The sequence below is a fragment of the Amborella trichopoda genome, chromosome 9 (assembly GCF_054954075.1).
Source record: "Amborella trichopoda isolate Santa Cruz 75 chromosome 9, AtrichopodaSantaCruz75HAP2 v2.0, whole genome shotgun sequence".
Taxonomy (NCBI): domain Eukaryota; kingdom Viridiplantae; phylum Streptophyta; class Magnoliopsida; order Amborellales; family Amborellaceae; genus Amborella; species Amborella trichopoda.
Genome location: NC_142344.1, coordinates 30,867,697 through 30,883,510, shown reverse-complemented (window position 1 = coordinate 30,883,510; position 15,814 = coordinate 30,867,697). Strand labels below are relative to the sequence as shown.

The window sequence follows — 15,814 nt, the reverse complement described above, 5'->3', positions numbered from 1 at the left end:
TTAAGGTTGACCAAAGGAAGATAGAAGTTATTAAGGATTGCCTACTACTACAGTGCATGATGTTTGTAGTTTGCATGGGCTGGCTACTTTTTATAAGAGGTTTATTGTTGGGTTTTGTGGCTTTAAAAGCCTAGAGAACTTGTAAAAATGAAATTTTATAGTGGAATATGCACTCAGTGGGAGTGTGTGTGTATTGACTGACCAAGGGTTGGGTAGTTTATGGCGCTGGTTATGTCCAAAACCCTTAGCCTTGGGCATGTAGCACTACTGAGAAGGGTTTACTGTAGGTCATCCCTTGTTGAGGTCGGAGAGATGCCCAGGGATGATGTTTATAGGCCAGGAAAATTGTGTGGTCTCTTGTGTGCAGTTGTAGGCCTGTGAAAGCAAGAGTCAAAACCTCAACAACCTTTCGCACGACATCACATTGATAACCGCATTACTGAGGAGCAACCCTATAAAGGAACACGTGTACATGTGCATAGAGAAAGCTCGCCCCTTTGCACTGTAGTGACAAGTGCTCGACTATTTATTTATATTTACTAATATGCCTTAGCCCAAGGTACCACATACATCAACAACCATTATACAATCTGCATAACCAAAAGAAGCAACAACTTTATTAGCGTTATTTTCATTTACATCAAGAAGCAAATATGTTCATCAATCAGATAACTTATAAATAAATTTGAGCTCGCTTCCCAACAGACACCTTGAAGAACTAGAAGAGAACTTCAAAGCCTTTTCAAGTGGAGGAACAAATACAACATTGTAACTCATATTGGGTGGAATATATATATTAATTAATCCAAGAGTAGCTATTCTTAAACAGCCTACATGTTCCTACCCCCAATATATGAGAGTAGATGTTGTTACCCATGTAGATGCACTTACTCTCCAACAACAATTAATCATTATCGGTTTCAAAAAAAAAAACAATTAATCATTATGATACCAGACAAACCACTTCAAGCCTTTTGCTCCAATGCTCCCTATTTTTTCAATTTTGCAGGTTTCGGATCTTTGAGGACTGATCTTTGAAACGATCACACTTTCTGCTTGTGAAGCTCTTTGGGGATTCTAGATTAGTCTCTTGAGTGTGGGTTTTATGTTCTTTATTTTATAACTCCTAGTTCCTCTTGTTAAATTTCCAGTGAAACTTATGTTATTTGTGCTTGGATTAGCTAGGTCTAGGATAACTTTAACCAGGCATGAGCTCACTCTCTATGTCGTCATTCATGTGCTCTTGTTCTAGTGTTGAATGTAAGAGTAGGTCCCCTAGATTAAGGGATCATCATCCTCCATGAGAAGGGAAGTCCATTCAAGATGGTGGAGACTCGCATGTACTCAAGAACTTCATCCCAACAGCGGTTAAATCCTTAGACGTAACAAGCATTTGGTTCACATGCTCCACCACATTGTCAACCTTCGTTTGAATGACCTGTATTGCTCTAGGAGCAATTGGTGGTGAGTTTTTGAGTGGTGTCATATTTTTTGGCTATTGCTTCTAGAATTTTCCTTAAATGTCTCATAAGCTTCAAACACCCTAATAAATTCATCATGCATGAATATTAGCACAGATATCTTGAGCAATTAGGCTACCTCCATGGAACCTTTTAGCTTATTCCTTCTTCTTTAGTTGCTTACCCACTAATTGCTAGCGAGCCATCTTTCCAGATGAGGAGACATTCCTCTTCCATTTTCTAGCCCATTTTTCTTTTTTTGATGATTCAGCCATTCCAATTCTACTAGCCATGGGAATCTTAAAAAGAAAAAAAATGTACCAACAATTGAACAACGAATAATTAGCTAGATTGTAATTTTAAGTTAAGTTGCAGTCTGTGTGTTGGCAACCTAATAGTTTCCAGGTGTTCAGAAAATAATTTTTAGGTCCTCAAAAATTTGAATTAATGAACAAAGGTTTAATGAGAAACACGGAGTAAATGTCACTGAAATTGAGAACACTTGATGTGGGGCACTCCTAGTGCATTTATTTTGAAGTGATTACGGTTGTAATACTGAGAAACAATGAAGTTGGCAGCAGGTTTCTTCAAAGAAAATTCAACAGCAGGTTGGTTCAGTGGTTCATGCAAACCAAATGATAAGAGAGATTGACGGGCTCACCTTGGAGAACAAATTCCTTTCTTGCTGGAATAGTTTAATAGGAGGCATAACAATGTCGAGCTTGGCTTCCTAGAGAACGGTATTAAAAGAAGATTTCATACATCAGCAACTATAGAGATTGGTGAAGATGACCCAAAGAGTTGTAGGCAACAAGCTTGCTGGTGGCTACTGTGATGGGTGAAGCAGTTCAACCCTGCTTCCATTTTCCTTCTTTTTGGTTGAACGCCATGAGAAAGAGCACCACCCATTTTTCTTTGTTCAACTAACTGATAGGCAAAAAAATTGGGTTTCTATTGACTGAATAAAAGGTTCAGATTGACAAAATTTGTATTACTGATAACTAAGATAATGCATTGGATTTCTAGAGAGAAGAAGCCCGCTTTTAAACTCAAAAAAGATATACCTAAAAGCTATATTGGGGTGCTAACATTGAATGGCAAATAGTGAGTTTTGGTTTATTGGGTCATCGAGATATACCTAAAAGCTATATTGAGGTGCTAACATTGAACGGAAAATAGTGAACTTTGGTATATTGGGTCATCGAGATAACTGCTGCCTCTGCAACATGTTTACCCAATAAACTAAAGAGATTGAGAAGTCCAATTTAGGCCTACACAATTTAGAGAGAGCAAAAACAACAATTACACAATTGAACAACAAGAACAACTTATAAATAAAATTACGCCAAACAAGAGTTGAAGACCATGATGATAAATCAAATGGAGGAAAAACTCAGCCCAAACAAATTATCGAGGGTAACTACTGAAAGAAAAAAGGTGTTCACTCGATGATAAACGGCCAATGAGAAATCTGGAGAGAATGTGGAGATTGCAGGGATGTAAAGATAGTTCTTCTCTGTAGGAATCAATTATCCAAAAGATAACCATCCATTTTTAACTGATCCTCTCTCCAATGTTTACTTTGTTATCCTCTCTCCAAAGTTCAATTTGTAACTATTTTTTACAGTAATTAAGTTGAACTAGATGGACCTTTTCAATTTAGATGATGCCTTTAAGGCCCATATATTTGATAGAGAACCAAACTTCCTCCACATAAGAGGGAGAGAGATTTAACATTAATAGGGGACTGTATGAATGACAAACTTAGATAAAGATTAAACAATGCCAAATAACAAAGTGATCCATAAGCCGCAACAATCAAATGAACGAAGTATTATGCTTTCCAGCATCAAGAAATGCTTCGGTTGACAAGTTAACTTTCCTCTAAACATAATGGTGCACTATTTGTGTTGGCAACTAATTCAGTCAGGCTCTCTGTTTAAAGTAAACCATAGTTGGGCTCTAGTTAATGGCTCATATTCATAGTTCCATATTTATCTCCTATGCGAAAGAAGATAGTAATAAAATAAGGATGCTGGATTTTCATTATAATGGGTAGGGAATTAACATTCTAGACTCACCAATAAATATATAGCATAGTAGAGGAGCCCTGCAGTGGCAGAAGTTAGCAACATGTAACTAGTTGTGTAAAGAGATTTGTTCAAAGGAACTCCTACAGCAAAAAACCACAAAGTTAAAAAACCGATTCAAGCACATAAAGTGCAACTCTTAAAGAATGTTGAACAACATACGGTATATTGTTGTCATTTTGTGAACAACACCATAAAATTTCCCCATTCCACAAAGCACAGACCTAGAAAAATAAGGAGCAGTGCAAGAAAAAATAACAAAATCGAAGCTGTCATCCAATGTCGAATTCCTTCTTTATGGTCCTAAAACACAAGGAGTCTTGCCATACACATCAGTATATATGCAACTAAAAAATGAAGAATTTATACAGTTTAATACTGGAACCTAAGAACCAAGGATATGATTACTACACACCAAAGTTGATGGCAGAAGCAAATTATTTAAGACAAACTTTAAAGAGAAGATAGATAATAAAATGTTATGTTTCATTAACAAATAGCAAACAAATAATAAGATAATTGCAAGGATCATCTTGAGAAAAAAAAACTATTAATGGACTCTGCACACACGGTTTAGAAATTTGATAGTGGCAAAGTTTATGAATGGTGCACGTCTCGATTTTTACAGAGTTAGATTATGTAAACCACATTTTCTTCAGCCAAAATATGAGATATGGTCAAGAGAAATGAGAACTTGGAGGATATGTAGTTGGCAAGGATCAAGAAAACATTACAGAACAATACCTACACACATTTAAGTAAAAGGAATAACACACTTATCACTAACACAGAACCTCAAGCTGAGCCCCAAGATTCATTATATTCACGAGTAGGATATGTTGCTTTATAACATAGGCCTCCACAGGAACCACTAAGTGTTTTAAACTCACTGAATCTGTGTACGACTCAGCCGATTTACCCAGACTTGGAAGACCAATGCTTGCCCCTCAAATCCCATAACATGTGGCTTAACTTCAAAGCTCCATATTGGTCAATAACAACAAATACAAGTATGATGAAGAGATCCCTATGTTTGACATCATCACCACGTTATCATTGGTGGCCCACTATGTGGGCCCTGTGTGGGCCCCAAATGCCCATGTGAGGTCCATTAGCCATTTGACCCTACATGTGCCATTGATCCTACATGTTTGGTTTTCATTTGTCACTCTAGTGTTCCTTGTTTATGAATCCCACATGTTTGGTTTTCATTAGAAAAATTCCTAAAAATTATCAAAAATACTCAAAGTATTTTTACGACAATTTAAGAACTGAGAATATTACGAAGAAATATTGACTGAAACCAAGTCAGTAACTATTACCCATAATTACATAAATAATATTGTTCTTGCATTCTCAAAGTTGCAAATATTAAACATAATCTCTTATAGGTATTGGGGCTTTCATCCATTGAAATCAAAATATCTCCAAGATAACAGTTGTAAGGTAAAATCCTACAATTATTATGATTACATAAACGCATGGGACATAGTTTTTTCATACCAAAATTCAATGAAATCCCATAGTTGGTTTAGACAGTTTAGACTACATTCCTTAAAGGAATTTCCCAATTGGTTTAAAGTATGGTTCATTACATGGGGCTCAATGGTAGATATTCTCCCAGCTTCTTTACAAGAATCAAGGATAAAATTCCTAAACTATAACAGGACACTAAATCAGAGGAATCTATATATCTATTTTATTGCCTCATACGAAATCCCTTGGATTATGAGGTGGGCATATTTGACTAGTGAAGATAATGATCAATGTAATTATATTCCCCAATTAGAAAGACAGGTTTTTATAAAATGGTGGGATAAATTTGATACCTCCTTATTAGATCCTGACAAAATTATCCTAAAAGGAATAAACTTATGTAGTTCCCAATTATCTCTTTTTAATACTCAGGAAGAACGAAATAAATTGGTTGAATATTTTAAAACCATACAAGACCAAAACCCTAATCGATCTAAATCTGAGATAAAGAAACAACTACTAACCACATCAGCTACATCTGCAAAGGGCGAAGGAGAAGAAGCTTTAGATAATCTAAATGGTGATGATTGCTACGGAATTAACCTCACTTCAGCTAAATAAACCAGACATCAGGTATCTACTTTACTAAAAGTAAAGTACTAGCGATAAGAAAGGGACGATACGAATCCAACCGCTGTTCAGGACACATATCCCGACAAAAGATAATGGCTACAAGAAAAAGGCTACAGTGACTCACCGACACCTCTATGTCACTATTAAAGATTCTCCAATAATTAACCTGGAATTAAGACAACTTGAAGTCCTCCAACATTAGGTCTAGAAAAGGCAATCCTTAAGAGAGGAGGGCATCGGTTCTTGAGAGTCTGAGTGTTTGTAAGCCAGAGTATATATAAATGTGAGTGTCTAAGTGCTTGTATCTCCACATTATTCTTGGCTCGAGTCCATCTCAATGTATCAAGTTCTTCTAGTGGTGTGTCAAGCTTTATCTATGTTAAGTGTGTTATTTTAGTTTCAATTTGTAATTTGTATATCAATCGTGCTTGTCTAGTTATATCAGTATCAATGTTTGTATTGCAGTTGTGTTTATGCATTTGTGCATAGTCTGTTTATGTGTTTGTGTGTAGTTGGTATCAGAGCCAGCTAATAACAATAGAAGTTCATTAATACAGTCCAGAATGACTAAGTCGCAATGAGTTTGTTAACCCAAAGAACCAGTAGAGCTAGGGGTATTTAAAGGCACTATTTCCTGTTCACTGTTACGAGACGTTAGTGAACAAAAATTATTATTTAAAGGGCTAACATTCTAATATCATTGTCTCGTAATAATAATAACAATGTTTTACATGTTCATAATAGCAAATAAATAGTAATAAGCAATGTCAAAAAACAAATGCAAAATTGGAATATTCCCAAGGTTGTATATGAAATATACAAAAAAGGAACATTTGATTTTAAAAGTGATTATTCAATAAAGAGTGCAGAAAAAACAATATCAGTGTGCATATTATAATTGTAGAAAAGTTAGCCATTATAAAAATAAATGTCGTACCAAAAAGAAGACGAAGGCTTAAATAAGCAATTGTGTCAAATTCTTCTTAACCCAGAAACTTCTTTTGATGAGTCATCAGATACAGAAGAAGAAAGTATATTGGTGCCATTGAGGATGGACATCTGATAATCTCAAGTACTGATTCTGAATCATCAACTTCAGAAGACGACAATAGCAATAATAATTGCAACTGTGATTACTGTAAGGCAATTCTAAATATGAATGGCCTAGAAGTAAATGTTCTTTCCAAAGAAGAAAAATTAATTCTTGATCTTATTGACAAAATAGAAGATCACCAAACGAGGAAAGAAGCTCTACTGTAATATATAAATATGACTAAAAATAATCCTAAACCTCAAGAAAACCCTATAGTTCAACAACCTGATCATACCCAAAGAGAGTCAATTGTTCAAGAGCTTAGAAATGAGATTAAGGAAGTCAAAGCAGAATTATCAACTCTTAAAACTAGAGTTCAGATTCTCGAAATGAAAAATGATTATTCTCAAAATGGATGAGAAGATAGTGAAATGAAAAGTGAAAAATCGTTTATTGATTTAAAGAATGACTATAAGAAAAATCTTATACAATCCAAACACCAGGAAGAAAGTCTTAAAACAGAAACTTCAAATCTAATTCAAAATAGTCCTGAGATAGAACTGAATAAGGAAGAAAACCCGAGTCCCCAACAAGGAAATTCTATTGTTCTTACAAGCCAACAACTAGAAGAAATGTAATATATAAGTTCTAGAGATAAAATCATAACATAGAGATGGTACACACCTGCTACCATAGTAGTAAACAAAATTCAATTTTCAAACGATAGCCCATATAGACTCAAGTGCAGATTTAAATTGCATTAAAAAAGGACTGGTTCCTACAAAATATTTCTTTATATTCCTGAACCATATATTGTAGAAGTGTGGTCCAACTCGCATGAAATAATTGTTCTTTTTTAGAAAGTTCACCAATCTCCGTTTTTGCTTCCCATGTCCTCTCTCCCTACCTCCCTCCCCCTCTCCCTCTCTCTCTCTCTAACTATGCCATTTATTTTTTAAAATCTTTTCTCTCCTCTCTAAATGTATCATTTCTTGCTCTAATGCATCTTTCCCTAACTCTCTATAGCAACGTGCTTTATCACTTTAACCAATGCCCTTTCTCTCCCCAAATCCTCTCTAATAATGCCTTCTCTCTCTAACAATCTCTAATCCCGTTCAGCCATCATGATTCAAAAAAAGATGCTATAACTTTATATTTCAGCTTCCTAAACTTAATCCCATCAAATAATAAAAATATAAAAAATACTTCATACTTTCCTATCTCTTATATAAATATTTGTACATTCTTTATTTGAATATTCAAATCTTTTTGAATATTCAAATCTTTTTGAATATTCAAATCTTTTTGAATCTCAAACTTTCCAAACTTTTTATTTGATTGAATGCCTTGATTTACAAGGTTTGAAAATAAGAAACTATATCCACAATGTGGGCGTGCCACTCATGGGCCCCCATGTGGGCCCCACTCATATCCCATGTGGTGTTATGGTGGACTCCCCATTGGGCCCCTGGTTAATAGTGAATTATAATAATATAATTATGATTTTTAGTAAAGATTTATTCTTTTATTTTTTCTCTAAATGTTTAAAATATTGAAAATTCAATGTCTTTCTATTTATAAATCCATTTTGTGAAAACAAAATACTTAGAGGCTTTTAAAAATTCAAATAATCAATCTAAAAATCATTTAACATTAAGATAATTTATTCTAAACAATTTTGATGGTATCGAATCAGACTAGGTCAAGTAATTATAAAATAACTGAACGAGTCCATCTTCTACTGCAGACTATATTCAACACTCACTTTCTCAAACTAACCCAACAGTTCCCATAACCATCGCAAGGGCTCATGATTGACACTAAAGTCAGGCAATAGGTGAGGGGATATAATTTTAGTCCATGCATTACATATTCTGCCCTAGAGATAAATCCGAGGTCACACAGACTAGGTGCAACCGCAACTCTATGGTGCATAGGGTCATCTCTCGCACATGTATATGTATCACCCCCAGTGGTGACTATTTTCCCAATATAACTATCATATGTACATATTGTGTAATGGTTCAAGAATGATGTTTTGACCCTCGTTTGCACAGGCCTACTATCACACACATGAGTCACACAGTTCCTTGACTCTCTATCCTGGGCAACTCGAACCTCATCAAGGGATAATCATACTAACCCTCATCGGTTGTGCTCTATGCCTAGGTAATTAAGTGTTTTCCTACTCGATTGGCGTAGCACGTTAAATCTAGTCTGAGTATTACAAATAAGATTTGCATATCTTGGTCTTATTGGATAATACTCCCACATAATTTTTATTCCACTATATCAAAATATTGATTACATGCTATTGTAACACCTTTAATGGCCTAAATAGCCAACACCGAACTTTAGTAAAAATAGGACATAATAGAAATAACTAACACTAGAATAAAAGGAAGAAAAATTCCCCAGCTAAGTACGACAACCTCATTCATATCACAGTGACCCTTGTAATTTCATTTTTGGATCTAGCAGAAACTGAATCTGAATTCCACAAGTGGGACCCTTTCAGGATGTCTAAACCTGAGCAGTACCTCCAGCATGGTTAGGGTCCTCGCATCTGCACCATCCATCAGGTCCAATACCAAAGCCTTTTGGGTTAGCAAACACATTCTCAAGGAGCTGGCTTCGAGATGGAAGAGGGCTTTTGTCGGCAAATTCAACTGCATCTTCAACTACCTCGTCGATCTTCTTCTAAATAGCCTTCAACTCTGATTCATTTGATAGCTTCTTCTCTACAATGTACTTCTTTAGGGCCTTTATTGGGTCTCTTGTAACATAGTGTGCTTTCTCAGCTGCCACCACTGAGAGGAATTAATGTTAACATCAGTTATACAGTGCATATATAAGGAGGACAAATTCAAGTTGTAAAGTAGTATTGATAATTTCTCATTTGTGCAATATTCCAGCGACATGTTCTTAAGGCCCGTTTGGATCTCTGGATTTTTCAATCATTGGAAAAGTCAATCCCAGAATTGAGATTTTCTGGAATTTACATTTCCTTAAATATGGTATATCCTATTTGGATTGCATCCGGTAGAAATCAAGAAAATACAAATTTTGAGATAGTTTCTCTCTCTAAAATTTGATATGGTTTTTTATCTAAAATTTTAATATACTCTCATTCAAAAACATAAAATTTGAGATAGTTTCTCTCTTTAAAAATTTTGCGATAGTTTTACTCGAAAAATTTTAGATACTCTCTCTCTAAAATTTGATATAGTTTCTCTCTCTAAAATTTGATATAGTTATCTCTCTAAAATTTTGAAATACTTTATCTCTCTAAACATACAATTTAAGATAATTTCTCTCTATAAAAATTTGCAGATAGTTTCTCTCTCTAAGATATGATATAGTTTCTCTCTCTAAAAATTTAAAATATTTTCTCCATCTAAAAATTTAAAATACTTTCTCCATCTAAAAATTAAAATTTGAGAAATGTTTCTAAAAATTTGAGATAATTTCTCTCTCTAAAAATTTTAGGTACTTTCTCACTCAAAAATTTGATATAATTACTCTAAAATTTTAAGATGTTTTCTCTCTCTAAAATTTTAATTTTGAGTTAGTTTCTCTCTCTAAAAATTTTAGGTAGTTTTTTCTCTAAAACTTTATTATGTGTTCTCTCTAAACCTTAAAATTTGAGATAGTTTCTCTATTTAAAATTTTTTAAAAGAGTTTCTCTCTCCAAAAAATTTAAGTACTTTCTCTATCTAAAATTTAATATAGTTTCTCTCGCCAAAGTTTTAAGATAGTTTCTCTCTCTAAAACATAAAATATAAGATAGTTTCTCTCTTTAAAATTTTTGAGATTGTTTCTCTCTATAAAATTTTTGAGATTGTTTCTCTATCTAAACAATTTCATATAGTTTCACTCTCAAATATAATATAGTTTCCCTCTCTTAAAATTTTAGGTATTTCTCTATCTAAAACTTAAAATTTGAGAATTTCTTTCTAAATATTCTAAGATAGTTTCTCTCTCTAAGAAATTTTAGATACTTTCTTAATCTAAAATTTGATATAGTTACTCTCTCTAAAATTTTAAGATGCTTTCTCTCTTTAAAACTTTAATTTTTTTTCTCTCTAAAATTTTCAGGTATTTTTGTTCTCTAAAATTTTTCTATACTCTCTTTAAAACTTAAAATTTGAGATAGTTTCTCAATCTAAAATTTTGGAAAAAGTTTCTCTCTCTAAAAATTTTAGGTACTTCTCTTTCTAAAATTTGATATAGTTTCTCTCTTGAAAGTTTTAAGATATTCTCCCTCTAAAACTTAAAATTTGATCTAGTTTCTCTCTTTAAACATTTTTAGGTAGTTTCTCTATCTAAAATTTGGTACAGTTTTTACACTTTAAAATTTTATTATATTCTCTCTCTAAAACTTAAAATTTAATGTAGTTTCTCTCTCTAAAAGTTTTGAGATATTTCTCTCTAAAAAATTTTAAGTAGTTCCTCTCTCTAAAATTTAATGTATTTTCTCTCTCTAAAATTTTAAGATCTCTCTCTCTCTGTGTGTCTAAAACTTAAGATTTGAGATAGTTTCTCTTTTTAAAATTTCAAATTGATCTCTCTAAAGCTTTAAATTTGAGATAGTTTCTCTCTCTAAAAATTTGAAATAGTTTCTCTCTAAGAAATTCATGTATTTTCTCTCTCTAAAGCAATTCATATACTTTCTCCCTCTAAAATTTGATATAGTTTCCCTCTTTAAAATTTTAATATGTTCTCTCTCTAAAATTGATATAGTTTCCTCTCTAAAATTTTATTATGTTTTCGTTCAATAGCAAAATGGGTCATTTCCATGAAATATCAATTCCACCTATTTTGGTGGAATTGAGATTTCCAAAATTTAGGCTTAAACCGAGCATTCAGGAATTCCAAGGAAATCTCAATTCTAACAGCAATGTCATATCTAGGCAAACTAAACACGATTGCCCAACATTTTCCACAAAAAGTGACTCCTGAAAATCTGAATCCAATGAGCCAAACGGGCCCTTAGATAATTACAATACCAATCATATTTAACATTACTAAAACAACATCCAATAACTAGAATAAGGGGGGCGGGGACCAAAAAAGGTCAAAGGTTGGTTGGGATACAAAAGACTAAAAGTTGTGACTTTACCTTCATTTCCTTTCTTCCTACCTCCCATTCTACCTTTTCCATCTAGGTATCCACTTTCTTTATTTGTTTTGTTCCTTTTTCTATTATATTGTTTACGTTGTTTTATCTTTTAGCTCATTTAATTTCATTTCTTCATCTGTAACTTAATTCCTTCCTTCTTGTTCTTTAGTTTTACTTTTAATATGTTACTTTCATTTTTTCTTCTCATAATGTCGTTTTCTTTTCTAAAGTTTGCATAATTCCATTCTTTTTCTTTGCTTGCTTATTTTGGAATATTTTTATACGTCATGTTTTAAATCAGCTATCCTATTTCCTCAATATTCTATCTTTCTAGCATTTTATGCATTCCTGCTGGTGGCACCGAGATTTACGTGGTTCACCTTTTCAGGCTATATCCACTGGAGAAAGAGATAGATCCATTATTAATAATAGTTACAACGTTCTTCAAAAAAAGCAAACTTTATTGAGCTCTCCGATTTCTTCTAGAGGGTTTTCTCTCTCTCAAGGCTTATTTTCTTTTTCTCTCTAAAAGAAAAAGTTCTCTTTCTCTCTCTAACATGCTTCTCTTTCTTGTTCTTCAATATCAGAGAATGCTCTCTGTATTTTTCTAATACATCGAGAGTGGGGTGCCTAAAGAAGTAGTCAAAAGTGGGTAAAGCCAACAACCTTAATACTATGTGAGGTTTTTCCTTTTTATAAGAAATGATATTATGTTTCCCTAAAATCTCTACCTCATCTTGCATAGTTGTTATCTTACGGGAAGATATCCTGATCCTCTCTCTCTAATAGAGATAATAATAGAATCTTTCATGATCCCAACTCACATGAGTGGTTATCTACATATAACAACCCAATGAGTTGTGATCACCGTATCCCCCTAATATTGGGGAATAATTCATTAATGCCCCTCTTTTACGGGACGGGGCATTCAACAATCTCTCCCTTCAGTCTTAGGAGGGAGGTTTCCCTTTACAAATCAACTGGATTCTCAAATGACACCCATGTCAGCCTTGCTTCTGCAAACTATTGCCTATCTCTGACCAAGGTCTTCATCATCATATCTGACGTATTCCTATCGATTGGATTTTCACTAGTAGCAACAATTTTTCACTCTTCTGCAGGTTGAACTACCATAAAAGAGCTCCCCTTGAAAAGTAAGCAGGTATCTCTAGATTGACTTCCTGGAGTCTAGTTTTCCGGCCATGTCGTTATTTGAGTACCCTTATAACACAGGTTTTTCTCCCCTAAAGTTTTGAGATATTTGAATATCCAATTAACTGTTGCCCAGTGTTCCTTGTCATGATTAGCGATGAATCTGCTCACCATGCCGACTGTGTGTACGATATATGGCATCATGCACACCATGGCATACATCAAACTTCCTACGATCAAACTTCCAAACTCTCTCTAAGATTTCACCATTTATAGGAAATGATGGGGATCTATTTATTAAGTAGAGGTTGTGAGGACTGCTTCACCCGAATACGACTTTGGTAATTTGGCGGCAGATAGAAGGCTCTTCACTCTTTCTATAATGGTGCGATTGATTCTCTCAGCAACACCAATATGCTGGGGATTATATGACACTATCATTTCGTGCCTTATGCCAAGCTTGGCACAATAGCTTTTGAAAGCATTCGAGGTATATTCCTTGCTACAAAGAAAACATATGATCCCCTTTCTAATCTTTGATCTAGCTTTATCAATAGATTGGTTAAATCGATTTTGGTCTCATTCTCTGACCTTCTTCGATTTGTGACAAAAGCTTGCCAGTTTGATGTGTTGGAGGATCTTCTTTTCGTTATCCAATTCTTCCATCTTTGGCTTCCAGGTTATCCAATTCTTCCCGTTGAGCGATACCATCCTACTCTCGATACTAGAATCCATCTTTAATCCACACACATTGTCTTTCACACTCCTCTCTTCTATTCTTTGGCAGTCAGGGAGATTTTGTCAAGCTCTCATTGTCGGTCAAGTATTCTTCGTCGGTCAAGTATCTGTCTTCGATCAAGTATACATTGGTGGTCAAGCACTCCCTGGCTGTCTATTCATCGACGGTCAAGTATCTGTCGATGGTTATGTATCCATCAACAATCAAGCACTCACTGGCTGTCAGGATGTCACCGTCAGTCGATGTGTCACCGACACTAAAGTGCTTCATTGTTGGTCAAGGTGATGATTGACGGTCAGTCGCTGAAGACTTTCTTTGTACAGTGATCACTCACCGATAGCCTCTAACTGACAATGTGTCCCAAAACACTCCGTTCGATAGTCAAATATGAGCTAGTCCAACAAGGAGGTGTTCTTCCTTGCACATCCTACTGCCGCTTGGTTTGCTATACCGAAAACGGTGATTGGGAGGACGGAGCGGTGTGTCGGAGTCAAGGGAAACGTGCTTTGATACCCCTTGTTGGACTTAACCAGTTGAACCTTATTGCACCAATGCGGATGCACACAACAGCACCCAGATTTATGACACAAAATAAACCAAAATGATGTGTGTGTATGAGTGGAAAAACATGCAATAATACAAATCAAATAAAATAGCTTACTAACACAGAAATTTATGTGGTTAACCTTTTCAGGCTACGTCCATGAGAAAAATAGACAGATGCACATTAAAATAATAGTTACAATGTCCTTTCAAGAAACAAACTTTCTTGAGCTCTCGTATTTCTTTTAGAGGGTTTTCTCTTTCATGATTTCTCTCTCTAAGATTCTTCTCTTTCTCTCAGATGCTTATTTTCTTTTCTGGAGGCATTCTCTTTAAAAGAAAATGTTCTCTCTTCCTCTCTATAACAGGCTTCTCACTCTTCTTTTTCTTCTCTCTTTAAGAAAACGGGTAACTTTCTCTCTCTTATTCTCTCTTAGAGAAGGCTCTATCTATTTTTTTAGTACACCAAGAGAGGTAAGGAGAAGGGTAACTTTCTCCCTTCTGCTTCTCTCTCTCTCAAAGAAGGAAGTGGAGGAGAGGCAACAACTATATGAGGTTTTCCCTTTTTATAAGGGATGAGATATTGGGGATCTACGTGATATTTTTCTTTTTTATAAGGGATGGGATTTTGTTTTCCAAAATCTCTATCTCATCTCACGTACTTGTTATCTTATGAGAAGATATCCCTATCCTCTGTCTAAGAGATAAATAACGATAGAATCTTTCATAACAACCAAACTCACATGAGTGGTTATCTCCTAATAGTAACCCAATGAGTTGTGATCACACAATCCTCCTAATATTGGGGAATAATTCATTTGGGCCTCTCCCTCATAGGACGAGACCCCCAACACATGTGAGATACGACAATATATTAGCAACAAGTAATATTACATATTTTAATAAAAATTGTAAATCCCCATCTCTAAGACAGGTATGGTCTTTCCCAATGCTGCTCAAATCCCAAATACATTCATAGAATGACTTCATTGTTGTATAGAAATTGGAAAGAGAATTGAATTCGATCATGAAAGACAAGTCGAAGCAGATAGGAAAATCAAGAATAAAAGTTCGATGCTTAAAAGGAGTATTATTCAGGTACCTACAACTTCTATTCTGACAAAAACAAAAAAAAAACCCTCAGTCTATTGGAGTTATGGGTGGCCAATTTTTTTTTTTTGTGTGAAATTTTGAGTGTCTCTCTATCTCTAAGCTTGAGTCTTGAAAAAAGAGAAAAAGAAAAAGGAAAACTCCTCAGCAACAACTCATAAACTTCTCCACATGCCCAGATAGGTACCCTTCCCTCTGGTTAACTTTAAAAAACAAAAAACATTCAACAATCGCTCATTTGAAATTGGGAATTCCAACAGCAACAGAGACTTTATTTTCACAAATTTTGCTTCAAATGGGTGAAACATACAAGTAGAAGTTGATTAGCCACATAAATGTTATCCGATGACTAGTAAATTTCTGATCAAACTATCTATGCATACATATATGCATTCACAATGCAAACTAAAGCGGATCTTTGACTGAAGATCGCTCGATTCGATACTATAAGCTTAA

The 15,814-nt window shown here is 34.5% G+C and overlaps 1 protein-coding gene across 14 annotated transcripts in view; it reads right to left on the bottom strand.

The window, feature by feature from the left end:
• Positions 1 to 15,814, bottom strand: part of LOC18428486 (pyruvate dehydrogenase E1 component subunit alpha-3, chloroplastic) — a 35,989-nt gene that overhangs the window by 11,647 nt on the left and 8,528 nt on the right. For 2 of the 14 annotated variants that reach the window (XR_016041500.1, XR_016041499.1), the window contains one exon: positions 9,233 to 9,493. The exons of 1 other annotated variant lie outside the window; for it this stretch is intronic. Coding sequence is in view for 4 of the 13 variants with exons in the window: in XM_088848080.1 (XP_088704206.1) it covers positions 9,393 to 9,502 (110 nt within the window). In the remaining 9 variants the exon portion in view is untranslated. Of the gene's footprint in view, positions 1 to 3,541; positions 3,634 to 6,596; positions 6,796 to 8,944; positions 9,503 to 15,814 lie in introns of those variants that run through there. 11 more of the 14 variants (XR_016041501.1, XM_088848080.1, XR_016041494.1 and 8 more) reach the window with 10 other exon arrangements.